Source organism: Rhizophagus irregularis, chromosome 20, assembly GCF_026210795.1.
Source record: "Rhizophagus irregularis chromosome 20, complete sequence".
In the NCBI taxonomy this organism is placed as follows: Eukaryota; Fungi; Glomeromycota; class Glomeromycetes; order Glomerales; family Glomeraceae; genus Rhizophagus; species Rhizophagus irregularis.
In genome coordinates this window covers 1,858,005-1,876,855 of record NC_089448.1, presented here as the reverse complement: position 1 = coordinate 1,876,855, position 18,851 = coordinate 1,858,005, and the positions used below count along the sequence as shown (strand labels likewise).

General features: G+C 29.2%; 3 protein-coding genes across 3 annotated transcripts; 1 reads left to right on the top strand and 2 right to left on the bottom strand.

The window, feature by feature from the left end:
- Positions 1–5,040: 5,040 nt before the first annotated feature.
- On the bottom strand, positions 5,041–6,912 carry OCT59_013017 (uncharacterized protein; the record flags this gene model as incomplete). Its single annotated transcript, XM_025311105.1, has 1 exon — positions 5,041–6,912. The coding sequence occupies one exon, from the start codon at positions 6,910–6,912 to the stop codon at positions 5,041–5,043; it is 1,872 nt and encodes a 623-aa protein (XP_025174982.1).
- A 3,561-nt stretch (positions 6,913–10,473) lies between these two features.
- OCT59_013016 (uncharacterized protein) lies at positions 10,474–11,832 on the top strand (the record flags this gene model as incomplete). The annotated part of the gene is made up of 3 exons (XM_025326668.1): positions 10,474–10,536; positions 10,681–10,998; positions 11,092–11,832. 3 exons carry the CDS (start codon positions 10,474–10,476, stop codon positions 11,830–11,832), a joined length of 1,122 nt encoding a protein of 373 aa, XP_025174983.1.
- Positions 11,833–14,715: 2,883 nt separating this feature from the next.
- OCT59_013015 (uncharacterized protein) lies at positions 14,716–17,773 on the bottom strand (the record flags this gene model as incomplete). Its single annotated transcript, XM_066140542.1, has 13 exons — positions 14,716–14,807; positions 14,870–14,991; positions 15,057–15,231; positions 15,299–15,429; positions 15,499–15,775; positions 15,845–15,919; positions 16,090–16,284; positions 16,353–16,607; positions 16,676–16,730; positions 16,800–16,881; positions 17,116–17,354; positions 17,446–17,655; positions 17,720–17,773. 13 exons carry the CDS (start codon positions 17,771–17,773, stop codon positions 14,716–14,718), a joined length of 1,962 nt encoding a protein of 653 aa, XP_066001420.1.
- Between the last annotated feature and the right edge of the window lie 1,078 nt (positions 17,774–18,851).

The following is an 18,851-nucleotide window of genomic DNA, read 5'->3' as shown; positions in this document are numbered from 1 at the left end:
ACAAAGAGACTAAAAGTTGCTTTTCTTCAATTAAGAAAAAGATTAAATCCCATATTAAAAAATTTGATTGTTTCAGTTTTTGTCGCGGACTAGCGACGCCTGATAGCATACGCGTGTTAAAAATGGTAATGCAGTTGGCTGAATCGGTGTAAATATTAATTTTACAGTTGAAAGGAGATACAATAAGGGCCGTGAGTATACCCATGCTTTCACTTTTGGAAGATGATGGGAAGAAGACTGTAGATCCACTGAACTTGACTCGCGGCGTGAAGGGTTGAACTTGGGTCCATCCGTATCCACTAATACTATGAGTTGTACCAATATGTTGGACAGAACCATCTGTATAAAAGGTTAATAAATTTTCTAATTCTAATTGTTTTGCACCAAATTTTAATTCTTCTTTAAGGTCTGGATGACAAATTAGAGCGTGATCAATATGGTTATCTATATTATTTGAAAGTAAAGAGGGATAAGGTGTAAGAATAGTGTCCAAAGGACGTTGTGAAGAGGTATTCAAAGGGGATTTATCTATTTTAATAAAATGTTCGTATGCAATATGCCTAAGCGTATGAAAAGGTTTCGTAGCTACTACGAAATTCTGACGATTATAGAAATCTAAAAGTGATGTGTGTTCAAAGGAAGATTTTTTAAAAATATTAAATAATAATAATTTTTGTGTTCTAATTGCGATAACACATGTCGGACGAGCGTCGTGTGGATAGTAAGAGTGTAAAAGGCAACCCTTGCACGCAACAAGTCCAAGTAATTGTTTTTTAGGTGTTAAACTATTATTATGATGGGTTTGTTGGGGTATAAAATGTTGTAAATAAGAAATTGAAGTTGAACGATCTGTTTCCTGTATTAAGGTCTTTCCAAAGATAACTTGTTTTTGTACATTATTCCAATGTATCGTCCATTGTGATTTGGGTGTTGTAACATCTGGTAGAGTTGGAGGGGATTTATGTGTTCTATTAATGTCGCAAACAACATCGTTGAGAGGGTGGATCAGGCGTAAGTTATTACTAAGTACGTAATTGTCAGTTAAATTTTTGTACCACGCCGGGATTGGACCACTATAATTGTTGTTATTATTTCTTTTAACATCATGCCACGAGAGTAAATAGTTCCCGTCTGATGAAATGACTTGATCCATGTAAATAATGTTCTTGGCTTTAAGAGATTTAATGTCAGCAGCAGAAAGATCTGACATATAATCTCGTATAGGGGTATTTCCTCCTAAAATGTTAATATCGAAAGTGAAATTAATTGAAAATCCATATTGATTAAGCAAGCCTAAAGCTTGCGTTAAATAGGTAGGCTTGACTATATGGTCCAAATAGGTATTAATATTGGACGGAATAGTAGGATACCAGATTTCCGAAAGCGTATTATATATTTTCTGAGTCGCTATTTCTCGAAGAACCGGTGTATTAAAAAGTGCACCTAAAATATTAAGTTGTGATTTCATTTGGATATCAAAAAAATTATTAATAGATTGGAACATATGGTTATAAATAATATTATCCGCCGTGTTTGACGGAAGATTCAAACGTTGTTTGAATAATCTTTTCAATGGTCCCATTAAAGATTGACATTGTTTCGAATTAAGGATCGTATGTTGGAAAATATATTCCAATTTTGGTATAACAATCTTGTTAATAATATATTGTATATGATGATGTGTTAATTTTTTGTTTTTCATAGTGTTGTAGTGAGCCATCACTATTTGTTTGCCTTTTCGTATCGTTTGCGTATGTTTATCTAATGCATTAATGTATAAACCTAATATGCGTTCGCTTTTGTTACGAGGCGTGACAGGAGTTGCGTATGGCCGATTATTAATTGTGAGGGTGATATTCGGTTGTTTGATGGTACGGTCATTAGTTAAGATTTTGTATTTATCCATATTAACTTTAATGTTATTAAGGTCATAAAAAGAATTGGCAATTGATAATTTTTCTTCGATTTGCAATTGTGAAGAGCCAAACCACGTAGTGTCGTCGAGATAACCTACTACGGAGATGTCAAAGGTGTGAATGACATCATTCTCTATATGTTGACAATTTTTCTTTTGTGTCGCAAAGGTGGAGTAGTGTAAATGTGTTAATTGATTGATGCGATGAAACATCGGGTCGTAGTATATATTCCAGAGAAGTGGTGAAACAACTTCGCCTTGGTCAATGCCTTGGAGAACTGCATAAGATGGCAGTAAACCATTCGTGGTTATGATTTCATTATGTCTTTCTGTAAATAAATTAAGAAAAAAGGTAATAATAATAGCAGGAATCTTTAAGCGTTCAAGCGCCAATTTCAATAGTCGTAGGTCGACGCGATCGTATGCTTTTGATAAATCTTGTAATACGATCCAAATGGGTTTTTTCTTAATGCGCGCATGTTCTATTAAGTGTTGTGTAATCATAAGCGGCTCTAAGGTTGATTGGCCCAGAACGCCCGCTTTGTTGTTGAATTGTAAAATTGGGTGTTTGGAAAGGGCTTGATTTAATCTAGTTGAAATAATATCGACTAATAATTTCCTAGGAGTTTCCAGGAGAGTTATAGGCCTTGTGTTAGTTAGTTTACTATTCCAATCATGTGGTTTCGGTATCGGAAAAAGCAACGCGTGTTTCCATTTATCCGGAATCACTTTAAGTGTAATGCAAGCGTTGAAGATTCTGACGAGGATCATTAAAATGTCCTCGTGTAAATGTGTGATATCTTCGTATGTGATTTTGGAAGGACCTGGCGCTTTGTTGTTATTCAATTTTTTGAAAATGGAGGAAAGGTCCAAAAGAGTGATTGGTTCAGTTAAATGATTCCACCATTCTTCATTAATATTTTGTAAAGCAGGATCATAATGATCTTTCCAATCTTGTGGTAGGGAGTCTAAAGTCCAAATATTCTTTTCATTTGGAAGCCCCGCTTGGTATTGGAAATGTTTGATGGCTTCTTTTTCTATAATCTCTGGGTTATTAGTAAATACCTGTTCACCTTTGTTGTCGGTAAAAGAAAGTCTGTCCAACACTATACGGCGTGGTTTACGATTTAAAATAGAGTTAATCATTTTAGTTTGATCATGTTGTAAATTGTCATTGCGTTCTGTGACATAAGAACTAATTTTGTTGGTAAGGTATTTATCGTACGCAGATTGGTAAGCTATTTTCATCGTATGATATAATCAATAAATTTCATCCTTTGTTGATACAAAATTATCAGGAGTAACCGTTGATGGTAAAGTGATTGATAATTTATTAAAATCTAATAAAATTTTTAAGCGAGGGAGGTATTTCATCCATCCTTCATAATAGGTGGCCCATACGTGTCGTGGAATGTTGTGGAGGGTTGAAAGTGTGGGTGTGAAGTATAATTTAAAACGAATTTTAATATGTTTTAAATTTAAAAATTGTTTCACTTGATATAAGAGAATCACGTGATTATTCATTTGTCGTAGTTCAAGAGGCAAATCTAGGTTTGATGATGTGTTAAAATTAATAGATTTTTGTGGTATAATATGTTCTTTGAGTTCAATTAAGCATTTCTCAAAGAGATCCCATTGCCGGTTTAAAGTATTATTGTTATTAATTTCTTGAGGTTCCTTGGAAAATCTATATTTAAAGGTTGAACGACTACGGTTCGTATAAGAGGACCATAATTCAACGGTCATTCGATCGTATTTGAAGACTTTCTTAACTTCATCATTCCGTTTATTGAAAGGAAGGACGTTCATGAACTTTTCAAATAAATCCTTGTTTCTTGAGTCGAAAAAAGTTTTTTCTAAAAGGGTTATAACAATTTTGTGATCAGTATTAAAGAAAGATTGTGGTATCGATTGTGTGTATGAATGAATTGATTGTTCTAATAAATTCCTATTTCCATAATGGTAATCGATTCTATTTGTACTATGGGTAAAGTTGTTATCTAAGGATTCTTGATGATATTTAATCATATCTTTGTATCCGTTATTTTTAAGTAAACGGATGGAAGGATAATTCGGATCTGATTTATTCTTTGTGGTCACATTAAAATCGCCAATAACAATGGCGTATGAATTTTTGGTGTTGTTAGATTTAATAATTAATTTGTTCAATTTTTCGACGCAGGCAGCGCTGATTTTGGTTTTGGTGACATCATTCTTAGGACTAGATGGTAAGTAGCAACAAGTTACGTTCAGTTGTTTTGATTTCTTAAAACCGAAGATAAGATTGATGATACGTCCTTCTGAAAATTCTGTATGATGAAGATGTTTTTCCATTTTGTCGGTAATCATGATGGCGACTCCAGTGCCTTTATTAGCGCCGGAGTTGTCGTGAATTATATATATAAAATTGTTAGGTAAAGTGGGGTGTTTGTGTTTGTTAATAATAGTATTTGATTGGTCTCCAAAGAGACTAGTTTCTGCTAAACCAAGGATATCAAAGTTGTGTTCGACAAAATAATTTATAATGTCGTTAAGTTTGTTATTAAAGGCTTGTCGAATATTAATACTGCCTATTTTAATATAATCAATAAAAAAATTATTATCATTAATGTTATCTTGATTGATCACGTGTAAGTTTGTAATATGTTCTTCATTAATCACGTGATCAGGATTTTGTGACAAAGAATGTGAGATAGTAGGAAAGGGATCAGATATATTTAGGTTGGTGTATGACATTATTTAAAATATGTATGAAATTGGGTGTATGTAAACCAAGAGTTGAGATAAAAACAATAAGGGGAATCAAAACGGTATGTCTAAATTCTTTATGATTATAAAGAATGAATCACAAATTAAACCTGAGGTTTATTGCCCCAATTAAATGGGTTAAGAATGAAACTCGATTGTCCTGAAGTTTCTTGTTCAGCTGCTTCATATGTATTTTCAATGGTGCCCGTATCGGAGACATCTCCAGATTCGGTGTAATATTCGTCTGAAAGTGGGGGTGCATCACTGTCAGTCATAACCGATTCAGAGGATGGTTGGATAAACCGTTTTTTCACATCCTTCAAAGAATTTTTTTCATATGGGGTACTGGTACGTTTGGCTTTTCTGGCTGGTTGTTGTCAGGGGGATGGCGTTTGTGATGCTTGTAGAGTGTTGATGAGCGTTTGCATCTGGGTCATCAAGGTTTTATGTTGATTTTCAAGACTATCTTGTCTATGTGTGAGCAACGCTATGTTAGTGTCAATTGTGGTTAGTTGTTGATGGTGCGAAGAGTATTGCTCCGTGAATGTTTGGTGGGAATCTTGTAATACGTTAACGTGGTTTGTTAAGGTAGTGATTTGTTGTTCCATAAGTGCAATTTTGTCTAAGATTTCTTGAGGGAGCTGTTGATTGGACCAGGACGAACTAGACTTCTGATGCGTCTTATCCGGGTGATTTGTAGTGTTATTATAAGTTTGTCTTTGTTTGCCTCGTGTGTTCGGTTGAGGGCGGGATTGTACATTTGAATTACCAGGATTGTCTTTAGAGAGTCTTATGACGTGGTTATAGTTTTGTCTGGTAGTTTTGTTGATAAGAATACGTTCTTTGTTACGTGTAATGAAACGTCTTCTGAAAATTTTACGTTCATTTTTGTCTAGGGTAAAATCAGTACTAGTGCAATTTTTATATTCGTGTGTATGATTTCCACATACATTGCAAGTTTTTTTGGTATTGGTATGGGGAAAGATAAAGATTGTGTGTTGTCCAAATTTTGTACCCGTGATTGTGGTGTAATCTTTTTTAACGTCATTCAGGTCAACGTATATGAATGCGTTTTTGAAAAATGATGAGCGTGAGGTTTGGGTAAATGTACACGTACGACCCTTTAGATGTTCAACTAAAGGGCTTAAATCTTTTGCGTTCGTGTTTAAAGGTAGACCGGTAATTTTATAGAAAGCTGAGGTTCGTTGTGTGTATATCGGATGTTTTGGATTGCCTGGTAAGATTCTGGCTACTGAGTCCTCAATGGCTAAGCACCAGTCTTGTGCTAATAAGTAATCTGCTGCGGCTTTGTCCTCAAAGCTGATTATTAATTGTTTATAAATTGGTTTGATAAAAATTGGTTTATCATTTTTGTTACGGTTTTGGATTCTTTGAGGTGGTTTTTTGGTTTCTTTGTAAGTTGTGATTCGTTTTCCCGTTGCATCAGTTATTTGTTTTATTAATAACGTGACATCATAATTGACGGGGATATCTAAAATTTTGATAATGGTGTTGTCTTGTAATTGGAGTTTTCGTTCAATTAAGGTATCTATATTTTGTTGTGTATATTCATAAATTTTAACTTTATTAAGGGACGGGGGTGATGTTTTGATAAGGTGTGACAATTTCTCTTTAGTCGACACAGATATCATGTAAAATTTGAAAGTCATTTTTTTGAGAGATCTGACTTTGATAAAATCTTTGTCTCCGATAAAGATGGTGTTGAGTGTTTGTAAAATTTCTTTGTCTGTGAGTTTCGGTGGGAAACTATCTCGTGGGATAAACCCTTCAAAGGAAGTTTGTGCTTGTATATTTGAGGCTGAAAATATGTTGTCGATCATGGGAATTTCCTCTATTAGTGGTGGATTGCCATTAATGGATGTAGATCCTTCTGAAAGTTGTTGTGTTTCATTATTATTGGTAACTTCTATTTCCATTTCATCAACCGTTTCAACGATTGGTGCATTTGGTAAATGGGGAGTGGAGTCACGTGTTATTAAAGAATTATTCCCAGGGACTTGCTCCACGGAGGAGGAAGTTTGAGAAGGTGAAGTCAAAGCAGGCTCGGCTGTCTTATGACTATTGTTGTTGTTAGTTGTGGATATATTCGACATTTTTCTATTTCTGTTATTATTAACGTTAGGAGCGAAAGTTCTATATATGTCTTCTTTGTCGGTAGTAGAATGATATGTTTTTTCAATATTTTTTAGAATTTTTTGAGAAAACTTGGAACGAGTGTTTCTACTCATGTAAATAATGTAAACAAGAGTATAGAGTCCGAAAAATCACGATTTAGACCAGGTTTATATGTAGGAAAAGTAGTTTCTATAGTATGTTTCTTTAGCAAAAAAAAAAAATGGTCAGAGTCGGAATAAGGGTCAGTAAGGGTTTATATATAAAAAACAAAAAACGTATCATAAAACAATCACGTGATCTCGTGTTATGATACGAGATTTTTGTAAAATTATTTTCTAAAAATATTAAGTTTAAAAATTCCATATACATTCCGTATGATTAATTTTTTCCGTATACATTTCGTATACATCAGTTTTTTTAAAAAATGTTCAAAAATGAATTGCTTATTAAATATACGGAATTTGTATACGGAATCTATAGAAACGTACATAAAATGTATACAAAACGTATCCTTTCCGTATACATATTTCTTATAGGGATGGTATCCAGCGTCGCTCTAGACTACTTTCCCTACAAAAGAAGCAGTATGGTGTCTTGTGAAAGGCATCAAGCCTACCTCACGTAAATCGATAGGATATTAAATTGTAAATCATAATGTGCTATGATCGACATGCCAATCATATTTATAGTCAAGGCAACAATCCGACTAGAAATGCACATCCCATAAGTCATCCCATACAGGTCCCACTTTTCGATTGAAAGACCTATCTACAGCAAAATTTTTTACGCGTCGCCGTATAAATGGAAAATTTAAGGGAAGCGTGCAGTCACGTGATTTTCAATATCAAATCAGAGTACTTGTAAAAATTCTTTTAGAATAATTATGTATTGTTATAAGGGTAAAACACGTAAATCTGTTAAAAAATCAAAAATTATATTATTATATACAGTATTAGTCCAAAACTTCTAATGTCAAAGTATAGCCAGCTTTTTTTTATTCATTTAGGATTCTGAAATTTCCTTACATTGTTCCTCCTGAAAGTGATCACGCTCCGGACTCACAATGGCTTTCCATTCCCTAGTGATAAAGCTATTTAATATCGAAACGATCATATTATGTAAATAAATTGTCATTAAAATCCTATATTGGACCGTGGCAAAAAGGGATGGTATACTTAGTTATTATGCAATTTTGAGAAGCAATTTACTATGTTATCGGTTTTCTTTTAATAAATTTGTATTCTTTGTTTTATCTGTTAATACCAAAAAAGTCAACCATTCTTTTTACTAATATTTATCAATAAAATTATATTTTCTGAAAAATGATGTACTGTATAATCACTAAATTTGATTTTGGTCCATTCCCCTAGAGATGCGATCTGGATAAGGCCACACCAATCCAATATATTGTTTAACATATTAACAAGGTTGAGATTTACCAGGGAGGAATTTAACAAAAAAAAATGGCCAGAATTATTGTTAATTTTGGCCCGAATTAAATGTTATAATCTATTAACTGAACACAAAAATTGAAAAGATGTGAATCCGCGTAGGATAATTGGAAAATTATATGGACCGATCTACTAAAAATTTCATGACGTTACATATTGAATACGAAAACAAAAATTTATCCGATATCCGTATTGGATTAAATCCGAAGTAATCATAGTGTTGGCGGAACATTGGTAGTGCCGGCCGACATTAAGAATCAATGAGTTTTGTTCTCTCCCATCCTTAACGTACGCATCATGTGTATTAGTGTATAATATTATCGTAAGCATCCTTGGATGTGTACAATATAAAATAAATAGAGTAATAAGTTGACTTAAATATATTGAAGTTTTGTATATTTCATCTATTAACAAATCTGCACACGAGTATAATTACAATTTACAACTTTATGAACATATATTGATATACTGTATGTATATATATATACATTTATTTATTTTTTCATAATTATAATGTTATATTTTGTTGTGTATATATTTTTTCATAAAAGGAACGTTTTGTTAAATATTTTGTTAAAATTAGGATTTTACCTACAAAAAATAGTAACCTTCTATCTACCAATTTAGTTTCAGAATTTTATCTCTTTGAACCTAAATATAATTTTTTGATTACACTCTATGAACATAATATATACCCGCCAAACAATATTTAGTGAGAAAAGAGTTAACTTAGTTGCACAAAGTTCTATGAAAGTTCTATTTAAAAAAAATAACAAACTACTATTAACTACTACTAAGAAAGCGAGAGAAAGAAAGAATAATCAAAACAAAAATAAAATAAAATCTAGACACAATTTTTGAGCATAAATTACGAATTTTACCATAATTTCATATTTTTTAGTAGTTAAGATAGTACACACGATGCGTACGTTAAGATTGTCCCTCTTACTATATACAGTATTATATATTAATAGATAACGGATTACGGATTATGTATCCCGTTATCTGGTTTCGGATCGGATTTAAGGCGGACTATCCGAATGGACGGATTTAGAATCGCATCTCTACTTGTACATATACTGTATACACTGTATACAATGGAAATAATAAACTCCGCAAATTTTGGAAGCATGCTTCGATAAAAAGATATATAAGAATTATAAAATAAAATGTAATAATAGAAAATAAACGAAGGCGTGAAAAAGTGTGATAAATGGTATATATATTGTGTATATATAATAATATTAGCTCATAGTTTTCAAGAAAACGTATTTTAAAATTATTGAGTTGACGTTTTATTTAGAAAAAAAAATATTCTAAGAATCAATTTTTTTACGTTGATCGACCGGTCAGACAATACTACTTCTGAAATAGGAAATTAATTGTTTTCAGAAATCGGTTAATATTACAAAATGGAAAATACTATTGCCGAAAAAAAAATTAACCTCAATAACTAACAATGTTTAGTATAAATGCAGAATAAAAACACGAAATCAACCATTTCGGTTCTCGTTACGTTCTCACTGACCAAAACATAAAATTATGGTTTCAGTTGCTAGTTGGCATTAGAACCCGTTTTCTATTAATTAGTCGATAATGTCCATATGCGGATAGAAGTTATAAACGCACTTGCGCAACTTGAGAAATCTTAAATACTTGGTGTCGACAAAACAGAGATTTAGATTAGATTTTTCTTCTTTTACTAAATACAAATTAGGTTTAATAAATTGTTTATTACAATATAAACAATCTGAATTTCTTGGCTGATTTTACGCTAATTTTCGGTAAGAAAAAAGTCCATTTATCATTTTATTGGTTTATCCCGAAGTCAATTATTTTTAAAAATTCTTTTTAGAGAAGCTGTTCAACTTAACTAGACATACTGCAGCTAAATTACATTTGTTTATCGTACAAGATGATAAATTTAAAATAACAGGGACGAAAATGATCATCAAAATTTATCATTTCCATTTAAGTTTTTTGATTTTGAGGCTAAATATAATACTAAGTTTATTTATAATTGGATCGGCACAAGATTACGTGACACAATCTTTTAATATTAGACCAAAATGACCAAAATGAATGAGACATTTTGCTGGATATTTAATCCGAAGTTTACTAATATGGTTTCCTTTTTAGAAATGAATGAATAAAATTTTTATAATATAAAAAGATACGCTACACCTTCTCTCATAATTATTTTATTTCATCCAAAGCATAAAAATGGAAATCAATTTTATTCAGACGCAAGCATATGTTGGCTTTTGGTTGGGAGCATCTATTATGGTAAGATATTAATTTTAAAATAAAATTTTGATTAAAGACTAAGCAGAGAAGTTCTAAACAACAATAATCTTGAGTCTAAAGTAGAAGAACTCTTAGGTGTTAAATGTTAATTAATGATTTACTACTTTTATCCCTTTTTTATAGATATGCATTCACAACATGATAGTTTCGATAATTTCATATAAAATACGTAAAACACACGCTTCAAGTATTCTTAAAATTATTTTCAATTTTGGTCAAATTGTGCGCAATTCTGGAGTTGTTGGCATTTATATAACTCCAAAAGTCCCTACAATCCTTCAATGCGCTGCCTCTTTATACATTACGTATATCGGAAACATCATATCGAGATTATCATTAACAGCTTTCTTATTATGGAGGATAAGGCAAATAGATATGAAAAGAAAAGTCTGGGATAAACGGATATGCATTTTATTATTTGTAATTAGAACTGCATTTACGGTAAATTTTCTTTTAAAATATGATATTTTTCTTCCTTTCTCTTTTTAAAAACAAATAATAACTGAGTATCGACATCAATGATTATTTTTATAGATCCCATACCTAATTTTCCAACAAATAACTACCCAATATGTATCCGAAAGTGAAACATCTATTTGTTCTTACGATTATCTTAATATTGCCCCTTACGGTATTGGAGGAATTGTCACGGACTTTTTAATTGATACATATGTGACCACACGTTTAATCCTTATTTTAAAAAATGCCAATAAAAATGCTTCTCAATTGTCTTTAAATATTAGAAGCAAGAGAACATTATTCACAGCTGTTACGTACTGGAATTTTTTACGATTGATAATATCTTTCATCTTTCATCTTTTCGCTATTTTGGATATATTTTATCTTCTAGAAGAAGGTCCATCGATGACTGTAAAATGCATAATATACATTTTGCTATCTTACGTAATCACCATTGATGCTGAAATTGTTCATGTCATTGAGGGTAAAGGTCAACAGAATGGATCGTCAACAAAGACCGTGAAATCTATCCAAAGTACTGATGATCATATATCATCTACTTTATCCTCTAGCGATCAAACTCACAGCCAAATTATTGATAATGATAAAATAATAGTTGTGTCAATGAAAAAATTATCATTCTTCGAATGTGCAAGCACTGTATTAAAAAATGAGGATGAGAATGATGAGAACCATGGGGATGATGAGATTAAAGATGATGATGAGATTAAAGTTGATGATGAGAGTAATGATGATGATCAAAAAATTAATGACACATTAAAAGAATCTTCAAATATGGAAATCATTATTCATTAATTAATACTGAATAATAGACTTTTGTAAATATTGTATATTTATATATAAGATCTCAATATATGTATTTTCCTAATTATTTATTATTTTAATCAACCAATATATTGAATCGTTTTTATAATTTTTTAAAAGTAATTAAAAGTAAAGGTTTATAAATTCAAAGAAATATAGAAGATTTTAAATCAAATGTTTAAACCACAGGTCGATAATTTTCTTAGGAAGTGCGAGTGCATGATTCCTATTGATTATGCTATAATTCTGTGCAAATTCTTATTAAATCACAAATTAAGCTTCCAAATTAGCAGAAACATTATCTATTAACTTTCTTGAAGGTCCTAAATATATATATATTTTTTGTTATGTTAATATTAATACATTATTTGTATATATTTGTATATCTAAAAGAATGCATTAATTATCTTTTTCTATATTAAACTGTGATCAGAATAAAATTATCATCATTTTCGCATTGAAAAGTTGTTTAGAAAATAAAAACTTACACAAAAGAAATTGAATGGAAATTTAAATGATGAATTCATATGAAGAAAGTGATGTCATTAATTGTAAAAAATAATTTTACAAGTTTTAATATACAGCTAAAAAAAAAAGTAAATAAAGATATGAACAATGATATTGTTTTTCCTATAAATTTTTTCCTATGAATATACATTAAATATCATACGTAAATAAAATGTATATTAAGACCCCGAAATATACATAAAAAGGTCGGTTCGAGTTCGCGTACAACGAGCCCAAAAAAAAAAATCATGAAAATCTTTCCTTTTATAGATAATGACTTGTGTAAATCTGTTACCTTTTTTGGATACTGACCGAAATTATCATAATTCCGGCCCTGAAAAATGAGGACAGCTAATAATAATAAAAATCTTTTGGCTGCCTTTGACCCTTTATATATATTTTGGAGTCCTAGCATACATGCACATCCTGCATACCATGCCGGTGGGAAATAATGAACTCCGCAAATTTTGGAACCATGCTTGATATAAATGAATTTCAAAATAAAATATAATAATTTTTATTAATAATAGGAAATGAAGAAGTGCGGTTGCCCAAAAAACCCCAAAAATACATTTTCTTGAAACTATTCATTTTAAAATTATTGAGTTGACGTTTATTTAGAAAAAAATTCTAAGAATTTTCTATTTTTATCTTTTCTAAATTCGTTGATCGACCGGTCAGACAATACTACTTCTGAAATAGGAAATTAATTGTTTTCAGAAATCGGTTAATATTACAAAATGGAAAATACTATTGCCGAAAAAAAAATTAGCTTTAATAACTGAAAATGTTTAGCATAAATGCAAAGTAAAAACATGAGTTCATACCATTTCGGTTCTCGTTACGTTCTTACTGACCAAAACATAAGGTTAGGGCTTCAGTTGCTAGTATTAGAACTGGTTTTTTATTAATCAGAATGATCATATGATCTTATGTGATAAATCATAAATGCATTTGCGTAACTTGAGAAACCTTAAATGCCAGATTTTTTTTATAATAAATACAAATTAGGTACAGTATAATATGTTGTTTATTACAATATTAATTTTAGATGCCTGGTATGTTAAACAACCTGAATTTGATATTTTGGCTAATTTTACGTTAACTTTCGGAAATAAAAAAGCGCATTTTTCATTTTATTGGTTATCCTGGGGTCAATTATTTTTACAAATTCCTTTTAGAGAAGCTGTTCAACTTAATTAGATTAAGTTAAAAACATATGGCAGCAATGTTACTGTACATTTGTTTATGCGTACAAAGATTATAAATATTAAAATAACGGAGACTTGTAAATAAAAAATGATCATCACACATAGTACACATTTCCGGATTAAATTTTTTTGGAGGGCTGAGTATTTCTAAGTTCTTTTTTAAAAACAATAATTGAGATTGGCACAATGCATACTTCCAGATTATATGACTGAAATGCCCAAAATAAATGGATTATATAGTTAATTATTACAATTACAACGCAGCTGTGATTACAAGTACGTGAACACAATATCATGTACTCATGTACTCACGTGTACTCACATGTACTTACAGAGTTACAGTATATTTGACGAAACTTAAGAAAATATTATTAAAAGCCAAACTGCACTACTTTATTCTTACATTTCTAAAGAGTTATATTAAATTTTCATTCTTAAGAGAAACCATTATTGCTAGAATTTTTACCATATTTCAATATAATATATAAAACATAAATTAATAAAAAAAAAATAACTGGTATATATATAAAAGAAAAAGTTGCAATTTTCTTGAAAATTGCTTTTGTTTATTGAAGAATTGAATAATTAACAAAAGTATAAAAGAAAACGCGATAAAAATATAATATTTATTGTTAGGTCTTTAATTAAACTTTTCTAAAATACACATTACAAAATATTATGATAAAGTATATTCCTGTAAAAATTAGATTATTGTAGTCGGACTATAATGTAATCAATAGAGCACTTCCTTTTCTACTCAGTTTTAGTTTTAGTGATTAATAGGAGACGAATTGGTTTACTATTATGTTTCAATTATTAACATATTACAACTTGTATAAAGAAGTGATCATAATTATATTAATTCCAATAAAACTACCTATTCATCTTTAATAATTTTTTATATTATTAATTAATGCTACAACTTATATTTATTTAGTTTAAACACTTAATAACCTATATTTTATAAGCATAGAAAAAGAATTTACAAGTAATGTAACGATATTGGATTTATTTAATTTCTCAAAAGTACAGGTTATTAACACGCTATTTAATTTTCATTTAACTCCTTTTCTTTCTGTGCAATTTCTAATTTCTTTAATTGATTATCCAATCTTTTTCGTTCTAATTCTTCCTTACGTTCTTCATATTCCAACTCTTAAATTCTTTTTTGAAATTCTGAATCATCCTTAACACTCACTTTCTGCCTTTTGTTTGGTAATTTTGGAATTTGGGTATTTTTTCGTTTTTCTAAAGATAATAACAGATAAGTAATAAGAATTAAGTTTAATTAAAAATATATTAATAATTACCTTTTCGCTTATTAGCCTCTATTTTTCGTTTTGTACCACTTTTATCCTTGCTTGACATAGGGATATTATACTGCTGGTAGTTATGAAAACGTCTATATAATGTTAGATCATAGTTCCATGAACTAAAAAATAATTTTGTTAATAATTATAAAATATATTAAAAGATTATTTAATTAAAATAACTTACTGAAATATTGCAGTTTTTAATCTCAATCGCGTCCCTTCTCTATTTACATTTGCATGTGAACATTCGGATACATTAGTATCAAAAGGGGTAGTCATCCAAATATCATGATCCATTAATGAAAAATTGTGATTTAGTGATGCTAAGATCCATGGTGTTTGGTATTCAGCTATCCAATCTATTTTTTAGAAAATTATATTAGTGACAAACTGACAATATAAATAATCCAAATTTAAATTATTTACCGTTAATTTTTTCATCACCAATAACCTCTAACTGCTCAAATATAAAATTCACGTCATCTTTGGTTTTGGCTTTTGGAAGCTGACGCATTAAAAACTTGCTTTCATCAGAATATTTAGAATTTCTTACATTTCTATATTAATACAAATAAAATAATTATTAACAATTGATTTGTAAATGAATAAAAGAAACTTATTTTTACCTTTCAAAATGAACTAAACAAGACTTTAAAGTATAAAGTAAATGTTGCTCAGCACTTATAGAATTACATAAAGAATTTAAAGCTAAAGATAATCCTTTAGCTTGACCTTTATCAAGATCCACAATTATAGCTGCCCATCCTTTCTTTTCTGAATTAAAATGATAAAAAGTTGGCTTTTCTCCTGTTAAATTTTCATAAACTTCAAAAAAAGTCATAAACATGCATTGGTATATTTTAGAATCACTTCCATTTGTAAAAATTCTACAAAATGTTACAACTAAACAAAAAAAAAATTATTAATTTACATTTAAAATTAAAATTAAAGCTGAGAATTTTAACTACTTACTGCTATGATTATCTTCATCATAAGCATTAAACTCAAATTCATTCATTTCTCCAAATACACGTTTGTATGACATATCTACCATAAAATATTTGAATTTTGACATATGAATAGCCTGTAGTTCAATCATACATAAAATTACAACGTTTCACTATCTGTGAATACTAGTAAAAATAAATAATAATAATAATTATATTATTATCTTCAAAATTTATTAACAGTTAAGCATTTTTTAATTTAATACTTACTAATTCTTTGAATATAATCACGTAAATTTGCTTCATTTTGATTAAAAGCATGAACTACTCCCATAATTCCTTGTCCATGTGGATGTAATAATCTCTGTTCTTTCATTACAATATTACGAAGTTTATCAATATTATTCATTGAAGCATGAATATCTGATAAGACAATTTCTCCAAAAACAGCTTTTATTAATGGGCCTTTTTAAAAAACAAATTTAATTATTAACAATAAAATAAAAGAAAAAGAAAAATCAAATATCTTATACCTGAAATTAATTTTCGTGGAGTAGTATCGTTTAAAAGATCATTTGAATTTTTAATTAAATTTTTTACATTTTCTTGTAAATGAACAGGTATTCGATGAGGAGGAGGTGGTGGATGTGAGTGAGTGTTTTTTACAACCATAACTATATATGGACATGATTCTAAATCTAATGGTTCATATTTATGGAATATGACATTACATCCAGTTTTTACAAGTGGTAATGCTTCAATTTTTCCATCTTTAACGTGAGGAATTGCTATATAAAAATAGGAAAATTTATTGTTTAAAAAATATTAAACATTGATGATTTTAATAATTACTTACGACACTCCTGTTTTTTAGATGCACTGGGGATAATAGTAAAACATTTTTTATCATCCTATATGAATAAATAAATAAATATTAGAATTTATTACAAAATAATAAAACTGAAAAAATATTAAATTACCTCAATTGTACTAATTCGTTCTTCATTTCTAAATAATTCTTTCAAAAGATCTTCATCAATGTTAGGTTTACCACTTATATATCTATGTCATGTGCCAAAGGTATATAAACTGCAACCAATAAAGTACTGATTGATGTTACATCTATTAGTTTTGTGATATTTTACCACAGGTTTTCCATTACACGTATAATTATTATAACAACATTTAGTTTTAATCGCAGCAAGATATTCCCTTCAGTTAAAATTGAAAAATTTGATTAAATTATTATTTGTAAATATTCAACATGAAATAAAAACTATAATAACAAATAATTACTCTTGTGTATTTAATCGAATTTGATGTAAAGAAGATAATGTAAAGAAGCTGGGATTTCTTGAAGAAAAGTCTACATCGGGATCTACTACAGTATGAGTCATGTTTATAAGATCAGGTGCAGCAATACTGCAGAACTTTACACCTTGACAAGTTTTTTTTTCATCTTTGCACTTTACTCCCAAAAACAGGCAAGGGACATTAGAATGAGCACCACTAGGCTTTCCAAGACTATACTGAATCTTAAAATAAATAATAGTAAAAATAATTAGCAATATTAATTTAATTAACAATTAAAAGACAAAATAATTAAAATAAACCTCCATCATTTACATCACTAAATACAGCCTTTTTATTAGTCCAGTTTTCAACGTGAAAAACATTTGCAATTCCATTGTTTGAACTATCAGGATATTCAATGGGAAATAAAGAATGGCGAATATCAGTTATATGATATATAGTATTGATTAAAGCTAATGTTTTCTCCAGTTTTTCCTCATTATGAACAAGTTCTCGTGGCAATGAGAACTCTTGATCTTCACTCTAAAATAATAGGAAACTTTTTAAAATCTTGTATTATAAATATTAAAATATTAAATTATTTTACCTCAGAACTAATGTTAATGATTTCTAAATCAGTTGTTTTTTCTAAATCAGACATTTTAGTTTTGTAGATAATTTTTTTAAATTTGTTTTTTTGCGAATATGAAAATGAAACAGAATATGAAAAAACGCGATTGAAAGTAAAATTGAAAAGTTTTTGAACGCGTTTGAAACAAAACTTTATTGTAAAAAGTTGGTATAACCATGTTTATACAATTTCTAAAAAAGTTGTTGAAAATAATTTTTATAGATTTATTAGTTATATAATCATCAAGATCATTTCCATAATTAAATGTTATTAAAATGTTAAAATTCTAAAAAATACAGTAGCTGTGAATTTATTTTGTAACCGAGAAGTATTCAACTCACCTAAATTGAAAATTAACTAACCAAAAAAAGCGTAATGATTAATCAAGAATCCACAATGATGTAATTTACTTCAGATATCAAATGATCGTATAAAAGATACAGTACATATCGGCTAATACAATAATATAAAAATGATCTAAAAATTTTTTAACGGTAAATTCCTTTTTGGTTTCATTTGTGTTATTTGAAACTGTTTAAAAAACAAAAATAAAAAAGAATAAATATTAAACAATAAAAAAGCAAAAAAAAAATTTCTATAAAACACTTAACTCAGTATCCTAAAACATTTCTAAGAAGGTGATTCGTAATATATGAAATCCTTGCTTTAATGCTTTGTTTTTGATATGATAATCATAACAGTGTGAAAAATATATCTCATTCATTATTTTATTTTTGGGTTTAATGGGACTTATATTAGTTCTACTTGGTTAATAATTGTAGTGATATATTTCTTTATTTCCTTGATTAAGCTTTAAGAAATCCAAGCACACATTTCTATAAATGAAAGAATAAGTTAAATAAAAAGACAACGTTAAATAAAAGGAAATGTTAATATTATGAATATTAAAAAAAGTTGAATTACTTTGTCAATTTTAAGAGTCCAAAAACGCCAGCATTTCTGTAAATAAAGAAAAATGGTACGTTTAAATAAATTGAATAAATTTAATAAAAAGCACGCTGAATTGCCTTTTGAAAAAAAAAAAAGTTTTAAAAAAATTTGCCGAAACTGGGTCGTTATACAGCTAATACAATTAATGATTGGTACG